Source organism: Raphanus sativus, chromosome 9 (assembly GCF_000801105.2).
Source record: "Raphanus sativus cultivar WK10039 chromosome 9, ASM80110v3, whole genome shotgun sequence".
Lineage (NCBI taxonomy): Eukaryota > Viridiplantae > Streptophyta > Magnoliopsida > Brassicales > Brassicaceae > Raphanus > Raphanus sativus.
The window spans coordinates 27,081,224-27,091,229 of NC_079519.1; the positions used below are offsets into that span (position 1 = coordinate 27,081,224).

The 10,006-nt window shown below is 38.4% G+C and overlaps 1 protein-coding gene across 1 annotated transcript; it reads left to right on the plus strand.

The window, feature by feature from the left end:
* The first annotated feature begins 1,575 nt into the window (after positions 1–1,575).
* LOC130500188 (uncharacterized) lies at positions 1,576–3,045 on the plus strand. The gene has a single exon (XM_056994942.1). It carries the CDS (start codon positions 1,576–1,578, stop codon positions 3,043–3,045), a length of 1,470 nt encoding a protein of 489 aa, XP_056850922.1.
* Positions 3,046–10,006: the final 6,961 nt, after the last annotated feature.

Here is a 10,006-nt window from a genome sequence, read left to right on the forward strand (position 1 = left end):
GAGTTTTGAGATTGAAGTTTCACTTATCAAAGAAGTTTCAATTTTTATTTGCATTTTGATTTTTACAATTAATTACACATACATTTATGATTTTTAAGTATTTTTTTGTTTATCCTTTTAATCTGCAATTCAAGTTTTATAGTAAAACTAAATTAAAAAAAATTAAAAATATATATTATTACAAAAGAAACTTGATAACTTTTTTTAAAAGTTACATGAAGAAAAAAATTATTACCCATATTTCAATATTACAACACTAATGTCTGGAAAATTTGCTCTGGAACCTCTCAAATCTCTAAATTATTGTCCAAACAAATTTTGAGTAACCGAAGATAGAGCATTACATAAATAGTTTTAGGTAATAATGTCGTATTTTCTTGTATTTTAATATTTAATTATGTATTTATATTACTAATTTTATGTTGTTGTGTTAGATATTATTAATTAATATTGTTGTAATATGTTTTTTATATGTTAGTTATTTATAAAGTTTTATGGACCTACATTAATTATGACAAATAAAAAGACTATAAAGCAAATTACAAATAATTTTGAAGTTAAGTTTGAAGTTTAAAAAAAATTGAAGTTTTACTTTTGGAAAAAAATATCTTGAAATTTCAAATATAGGGTTTCACAAACTCTAAAATAAAGAGTCAGTTGTAAGATGCTTTTAAAGGACATTTTCTGATATTCAAATCTAATATGTGAATTTTAATTAATATTTACATATCGAAAAAAAATCTCTCGGATTTAGTTCTTATTTTAATAAAGATTACTTTTAAATACAATACAAAATATATTATGTATTTATTTCTATAGGATTGAATAATATATGATTTGAATTGGATATAAATCACAGAATAGGAACACATTGTTTTAAAGTAAATTTTTAAATCATAAAAGAACAGTACCAAGTTTTGTTTGAATTTAAAAATCTATTAATGTAGTTAAACCAAAAATTCCAGATAAGATCTTCATCTTCTTTTTAAAAATAGAATTTTCTATGTATCTAATGTTAATCTAATTTTAATCATGTGATATATATCAATATATCTCTAAGTCCCGTAAAAATTACACTCTCTGCAATTTTTTAAAATGTTCTATTTTAAATTATTATTATTTTTAAATTAAAAATTTGTGTTTTATTTTATTATTTTATGATAATAAATTTAAAATTTGAATAAAAATAATTAAATTTATTAAATTATTATTAATACAATGATATTAAACAATATCAGTTTGAAAATAATATATTTATAAGTTGAAAATAATAATATATCGAGAGAAGAGAGAGAGTAGAGGGAGAATTTTCCTCTCTAGCTACCCCACGTGGGCTTAAGTTTATCCTTTTATCTGTGGGATATTAAGAAGAAGTTGCATTGTTATTTGCGTTTAGCTGGCTCTAACACAACTTGAGCCTTAATTGTCGCCTGTTTACATTGGGTTTGGGGTATAATCTGCTTACTTTTTCAAAACATCTCTTGTTTCTTCATCTCCTGTTCTTCAAGTCTTTAAGTCTTGGAAAAAAGTTGGTGAGAAGTTATTGCAGATCTTTGAAGTTTATAAACTTTTATCATGTCTCTTGCTATGGATAAGGCCTTAATGGCTCTGTCTCTGGATGAAGAGGAAGTTCCTTTCGTCATGCCAGATCTTCCGGGCTTTAGTTCGGCTGAAGAGAACAAACTGAGCTTGATTGGAAGGATTCTCAACCCTACTCGACAAAAGATGTCTCAGCTCATCATGAAGATGCCTAGAAAGTGGTTCAAGGAAGGCAGAGTTCGAGGGGTGGCGCTTTCTCAAGAAAGGTTTCAGTTCATTTTCAAATATGAACACGACTTGGTGGATGCTCTTGAGAGGGGAGTTCACACATTTGAAGAATGGGCTATAGTGTTGGAAAGATGGGTCGAAAATCCTCCTGAGGATTATCTGCAGTACGTCCCTATCTGGGTTCAAATAAGCAACATCCCGGTGGACTGCTATACCACTGGAGCCCTAACGGCATTGGGTGACTTGGTGGGGAAGACGGTTCTTGTGGCCTTCGATCCCACGAAACCTATAACCCAAGATTTCATTAGGGTTTTGGTGAAGTTCAACGTGGCGAACCCACTGCGTAGAACTAGAACCATCACGCTGAAAGGAAAGGAAGTTGTAATCCATTTTAACTATGAGAGAGTTCAGAAGAGATGCTTCACTTGTCAAAGACTCAATCATGAGAATGATCTCTGCCCGCTTGTGGTGAGGAAGAGACAGGAAGAAGCTAAGGTGAGAAGAGAGGTGGCCACGGCTAACTTGGAAAAGAAGAAAAGAATTGTGGAGGAAGAGGACATTCTGTATGGCATTCTACAGGAGGAGCAGGTTGGGATAGACCCTGCTACTGGAAGGCTAAAGATTGCCAAAGAGGTCATGGATGAAATGAGAAGGTTCCTGATGGCTGATACAGGAGAAACATTTGAGATTAAAGCTGACAAAATCAAGCGTTCAGTCAAGGATGCAGAAAATGACACTCTCTCTCAGAGGCTGGCTCTGCGTTTGGAGGCTCCTCCCACCTTCATTCATGACCTGAACAGAGGAAAGGGCATTGTTTTTGACTATCCTGAGAACATTAAGGAGGCTACTTCAAGAAGCATACAGAGTAACCCTGACAAGCTTATGGCTGCATCAATCAAAGCACACTCTGTGCATTCCAGACTTTCTCTGCCAACTCAATTGCGTCTTTGTGATTCTGAGGACAGCTCTGATACCACTGCCTCACTCGCATCTAACTTTCCAACGGTTTTCAAGGCGTCTAACTTCGCGCCTTGTTCTTCCGGGACTGTTAAGAAGAGACCTGCTCCAAGGAAAAGACCTCCTAAATCAGTGCGACTTCAGAAAAAGAATCTACTGAAAGAAGGGATCTTGGTAACGGCAGAGGAGAAAAGTGAAGAGAAGATGGAAGGGAGTATTAAGAAAAGGAATTTCTCAACAGAGAAGGAGGTGGTTCCTGCAACCAACAAGGCGTTATGCCTTAAGGCGGTCCCAATGGAGGGTCTGCCCCATCCCCAATGAGCATTTTGAGCTGGAATTGCCAAGGCTTGGGGCGGCCTCAAGGCTTGACAATTCAGAGACTTCGGGAGTTGCGTCAATACCAATTTCCGGAGGTTTTAATTTTAATGGAAACAAAAAAATGTAGGAATGTTGTAGTTGATCTTCAAGTTTGGTTAGGTTATGAGAGAGTGCACACTGTGAACCCTGTTGGTTATAGTGGTGGCATTGCTATTTTGTGGAAGAAAACAGTTAATCTTTGTATCAAAAGCTCCGATAAAAACTTGGTTGATTGTCTTGTTAAATTTGGGGATTCTTCTTTCTTTCTTACTGTGGTGTATGGAGAACCTGCTCACAATGGCAAAAGTATTGTTTGGGAGAGACTGCTCAGACTTGGTCTTGGGAGAAAAGAAGCTTGGTGTTTGATAGGGGACTTCAATGAGATCTTGAGCAACGACGAGAAGATAGGTGGTCCTCGTCGTCCTGAATCATCGTTCCAAGAATTTTCTCAGATGCTGAGTCTATGCGAAATGGAGGAGCTTGTAAGTAAGGGCAACAGATTCACTTGGGCTGGAGTGAGATGGAAGAAATTCATTCAATGCTGTCTAGACCGTTGCTTTGGGAACAAAGCATGGTTTGCAGGGTTTCCAAATTCAAATCAAACCTTTTTGGAGAAGCGAGGTTCTGACCATCGACCTGTTTGGGTCAACCTTAGAGCTTCGCCGGACATCCAGAGGGGTCAATTCCGATTTGATAAGAGAATCCTCCATCATCCTGATGCCATCAAAGAAGTAGAGAAGGCGTGGGGATCACGTCAAGCTGCTGGCTCAGTGATGTTTAAAATTCGCAAGTGCAGAAGTGTGGCGAGTAACTGGAAGCGCAGAAGACGCTTTATTGCCAAAGATAAAATCAACTTAATTCAGGAAAGATTGGAGTGGTTTCAGTCCAAACCGTATCCTTGTTGGTTTGTTATCAATAATCTGAAAAGAGAGTTGATGCTGGCATATCGTGAAGAGGAGATGTTTTGGAGACAAAAGAGTAAGGAAAAATGGTGCAAATTAGGGGACAGAAACTCAAAGTTCTTCCATCTCTCGGTGAAAGCGAACAGGAATAAAAGACATCTCCTGAAACTTGTAGACAAAAATGGGCAGGATAACTGGTCTGAAGCGGCAAAAGTAGAGGTGGCGATTGAGTACTTCTCTGATCTATTCCAATCGTCTGATCCTCCTTCTTATGAATTGATTCTTCAGAGTATGAGACCCAGAGTGTCACCGTTGATGAACAAGTGCCTTACTCAAAAAGTGTCTAAAGAAGAAGTGAAAGAAGCCATTTTCTCTATTAATGGAGAAAGTGCTCCAGGTCCCGACGGGATGACTGGTGTTTTCTTTCAAAAATTCTGGGATACCATTGGAGAGGCAGTCACACTTGAAATTCAAGAAGTTTTTGACAAAGGTGAACTCCCGGTTGATTGGAACTTCACTTATTTGTGCCTGATTCCGAAGATTCCGCTTCCTGAGCTCATGACGGATTTAAGGCCTATTAGTCTATGCTCTGTTTTGTATAAAACGGTGTCGAAGATTATGGTGAGAAGATTGCAGCCGTTTCTTAGCGAGCTAATTTCTGTTAATCAGTCTGCCTTTGTTAGTGAGAGATTGATTCAAGATAACATTGTCATCGCTCACGAAGCCGTTCACGCTCTCATGGCTCATCCAGTGGTATCAACGGAGTTTATGGCGGTCAAAACCGACATGTCGAAGGCTTACGACAGGGTCGAGTGGAGTTATTTAAGAACGCTCTTAAAGGCGCTTGGGTTCGACGATAAGTGGATACAGATGGTGATGATGTGCGTTTCCTCTGTTTCGTACGCAGTCCTAATCAATGATCAGCCCTTTGGTCTGATTAAACCCACCAGAGGGATCCGACAGGGTGATCCGTTGTCTCCTTTTCTCTTCGTCTTGTGCACAGAAGGTCTCTCACATCTTCTGAATGTAGCGGAAAGAAATGAATTTATCTCGGGCATGAGCTTCACAGAGGAGGGGCCATCGATCAATCACTTGTTATTTGCAGATGATAGCTTGTTTCTTTGCAAAGCAGTAGCCCATCAGTGTAGGAACCTCAAGAAAATTCTCAGTTTGTATGGAGAAGCTTCGGGTCAGTGTATCAATTACCAAAAGTCTGCGGTTTCTTTTGGAAATAACATTCCGGAGAATGATAAAACATCCTTCAAAGATATCCTTGGGATACAGACTGAAGGAGGTACAAGTAAATACCTAGGCTTACCGGAATGTTTTTCGGATTCCAAGTTTCAACTGCTGTCTTATCTTAAAGACAGAACACAAGGAAGAATGGAGAGCTGGTTCATGAGGAAGTTGTCGCCTGGTGGCAAAGAAGTGATGTTAAAATCGACGGCTTCGGCTCTTCCGGTTTTTCCAATGTCTGTGTTTAAGCTCCCAAAATGCTGTTGAAGAAGCTTGCCAGTCTTATGGCTAATTTTTGGTGGAGCGCGGACACTCATGTCAAGAAGATTCATTGGGTGGCTTGGGATAAGTGTTGCTTACCTAAGGATCTAGGAGGCATCGGGTTTAGAGATCTTGAAATCTTTAATCAAGCCTTGTTATCCAAGCAAGCGTGGAAGTTGATTAATCAACCTGATTGCTTGATGGCCAGATTTTTAAAAAGCAGATACTTCTCCAATGTCAACTTCTTGGATGCTCAGATTGGGGTAAGGCCTTCCTATGCGTGGCGTAGTCTCTTACATGGTAGAGAGCTATTATCAAAAGGGTTGAGAAGGCAGATAGGAAATGGGGTTGATACAAGAGTCTGGTTAGATCCGTGGATTGAAGATCCTGATATAGGCATGAGAGCACCTTGGATTAAAAACATCACTTTTGATGTTAATTTGAAGGTGGGGGAGCTCATTGATAAGGAAGCGAGGTCTTGGAACCTGTCTTTGCTAGAAAATCTCTTTGTTCCAAGAGATATTGATCTGATCCTAGCCAGACAGCCTGCAGTTACACGTCAAGATTCCTTCTCGTGGAAATTCAATAGAAGCGGTAATCTAACGGTTAAATCAGCTTACTGGCTAGCGAGTAAAGAGAAATTTCAGCGCGAGAATGGTGAGGAAATAGCCCTTCCTTCATTGAATCCAATCAAAGAAAAGGTTTGGAAGGTAATCACAGCCCCTAAAATCAAAATATTCCTGTGGAAGGCGCTGAGTAATGCGTTGCCGGTAGCTGACCTTATTTTGAAAAGAGGAATGAAAATAGATGGAAGATGTCAGGTGTGTGGTTGTGAGGGAGAATCCATCTCTCATATTCTCTTTAACTGTGATCCAGCGCGGCAAACTTGGGCTTTGTCGGGCATACCACATCCAGAGTTTGGATTTAGAGAAGGTGGCACTTTTCTAAATCTAAATTATCTACTGGATTCCAACAGCCTTAAGTATGGTGATAAAGAGTTGAAGAAAGCTTGGCCATGGGTTATCTGGGTCATTTGGAAAAGTAGAAATGATCTCATCTTTAATGGATTCAGATGGGAGCCGGAGGAGATTGTTAAGAAAGCCTTCAAGGAAGCGGAAGATTGGTTTCTGGCCCAAAAAGTGGAAGAGGAGGTCGCTGTCATTTCTGGGAACTCCAAGGTAATCAGCAAAAAGCGGTGGAAACCTCCGGAAGAGGGTTGGTTGATGTGTAATGTTGGCTTTGAATGGAACAGAGAAGCTCAACTCCTTGGTGTAGCTTGGGTAGTAAGAAACCACAGAGGAGTGGTCCTAATCCATAGCAGAAGAGCGTTCTCTGGTATTGTTTCATTGAACGAAGCCAGGTTCACAACGGCTTTGTGGGCGATAGAAAGTATGACAAGTCTTCATTACAACAGAGTCGTTTTTGCAGGGGATTTTAAAGAGTTGTTATTGGCTCTTAAAAAACCTCAGCAATGGCCGGCCTGGAGATATGAGACTGATGAGCTAGGAAGGAGACTAGCGTTGATGGAGGTGTTTAAGCTCGTTAGTGTTTCTAAAGAGGAAAACAGAGGAGCTGCGATCATTGCTCAAAGTGTTACAAGGGAAGGAAGGGTCCGATCGTATGTGGCGAGAGGTCACCCGGCCTGGCTTTTTGAACTCTTTGTTAATGAAAGCAGGTTCCTCTGAGTTGTTTCTCTTTTTCTCCTTGGGTTGTGTGGTTGGTGCTTCAAGCGATGCCAGTCTGTTAATGGGTTGTAGGAAGTTTCTTATTTCCTGTTTTGTTATGTTTGAACTCTCCTATATGATTCTTGTGAATGAAAAATTAGACGGCAAAAAAAAAGTTGAAAATATACTAGCTTGAAACATAGAGACTGTACAGTTTTTTTGTGGCAGATGAAAATTTCAAAATTTAAAATACACATTTCCAGAACAAAAAAACATCCAAAACTATCAGATATGTTATAAAATAAGTTATAATTTTATAGTATCGAGAATTTTAAATAAGAGTGAAATTTTATACCCGCAGAAGAGAGATAATACTGATACAAGAGAGTAAACGAGAGAAAGTTTATTATATAGAGGAGGAGGAGAGAATTGTGTGTCTTACAATGATCGAAGTCGATCGTATATATAGAAGTAAGAAAAGTAAATTACTATGCATGCACAGTGATAATGGGCTCCACACTTGTTACATTTACACGAAGCTTGGGTAATTCGGTGCTGTCATTTTTGACATTTGTTTCATGCACGTTTATAACACTCCCCCTTGGAGACCAGTGTCACTATCATCTTTTGCTTAACATCTTTTGTTGCCTCGTTAAAAACCTTTCCAGGAAAACCCAATGGGAAAAACCATAGTAAGGTAAAAAGAGTACAACCACGTAAGCTCCCCCTCGAATGAGCAGTCATAAATCATTCTGATGACGCATTCCAATGTTATGAACATGTTTTCTGAACACCGAGGTAGGAAGTGATTTAGTGAAGAGGTCAGCTGCATTGTCGCTTGATCGAACATATCTTACTTCAATCTCTTTCTTCTTCTCGAGTTCTTGTGTGTATGAGAAGAATTTCGGATGAATATGCTTCGTCCTATCGCTTTTGATATATCCTTCCTTTGTTTGAGCAACACATGCCGCATTATCTTCATATAGAATAGTTGGCTCCATATTTTCGTCAATTCCACTGCTTGAACAGATATGTCGGCTTATTGATCTTAGCCATATACATTCTCGACTTGTTTCATGGAGTGCGATGATCTCAGCATGATTTGAAGAAGTAGCCACGAGTGTCTGCTTTTGAGAACGCCAAGATATGGCGGTACCTCCAATTGTAAAAATGTATCCCGTTTGTGATCTAGCTTTGTGTGGATCTGACAAGTAACCTGCATCTGCAAAACCAATCATTCGACCCTTTGAATTTTTAGGGTAAAATAGACCTAAATCAATAGTTCCTTGAAGGTAACGAAAGACATGTTTAATTCCATTCCAATGTCTTCGTGTAGGGGATGAACTGAATCTTGCTAAAAGATTGATGGCAAAAGATATATCTGGTCGAGTACAATTTGCAAGATACATAAGAGCTCCAATTGCACTTAGATATGGAACTTCAGGACCAAGTATTTCTTCATTTTCCTCGGATGGTCGGAATGGATCATTTTCAACATTAAGTGATCTAACTACCATCGGAGTGCTAAGAGGAGTTGCTTTATCCATGTTAAAGCGTTTCAGTACTCTTTTGGTATATGTAGATTGATGTAGAAATATACCCTTTTGAGAATGCTCAATCTGTAAACCTAGACAATATTTTGTCTGTCCGAGATCTTTCATCTCGAATTCTCCTTTTAAATAATCTGATGCTTTTTGTATTTCTTCTTGAGTTCCGATAATATTAAGATCATCAACGTACACCGCGATTATCACAAATCCGATTGTATTTTTCTTTATAAAAACACAAGGGCATATTGGATCATTTGTGTATCCTTCTTTTGTTAAATGTTCACTTAGACGATTATACCACATACGTCCTGATTGCTTTAAGCCGTATAATGATCTTTGCAGTTTTATTGCACATAACTCTTTAGGTTTGGAACTCAACATTTCTGGAATTTTAAATCCATCTGGGATTCTCATATAGATATCAGTATCTAATGATCCATATAAATATGCTGTAACAACATCCATGAGACGCATTTCGAGATTTTTATCAGCTGCTAGACTCATCAAGAATCTAAAAGTGATTGCATCCATAACAGGAGAATATGTTTCCTCATAATCAATTCCAGGCCTTTGAGAAAAACCTTGGGCTACGAGACGAGCTTTGTATCTTGTAATCTCATTTTTCTCATTTCGTTTTCGGACGAACACCCATTTGTATCCAACAGGTTTCACATCTTTGGGTGTGAGCACAATAGGTCCGAATACATTTCGTTTGTTAAGGGAATCTAGTTCGACTTGAATTGCATCTTTCCATTTTATCCAGTCATGTCTCTTTTGACATTCATATACAGACTTCGGTTCTGGATCTTCGTTTTCTTCATTTATTTCCTTTGCTAAAAGATATGAGAAAACATCATCAATACCATCCATCTCACTTCGTTTCCATATTTTTCCATTATGGATGTAATTGATAGAAATCTCGTGATTTTCTTCAGATTCAAGATGCTCTATATTATCGTTAGATTCACAATTTTCTTCTTCCAAAATATTTTCTGTTATTTTGGGAGTATCATGCTTTTCACTTTCCTTACGTTTTCTAGGAACTTTATCTTTCGAACCAATAGGTCTACCGCGCTTCAAACGTGTTCCTGATTCACGTGTATCAACTGCCGCTCCATATTTTTGTGGTATTTCAATACGAGCAGGAGTATTCGCAGCTGGTATGTGTGATTTAGTTACCATTTTGGTATCGGCAAATGCATCAGGTAATTGATTTGCTATATTTTGTAACTGCATGATACGTCGAACTTCTAGTTCTGACTGTTTCGTAGGAGGATCAAGGTGTAATAAAGATGGCACATTCCATTTGATT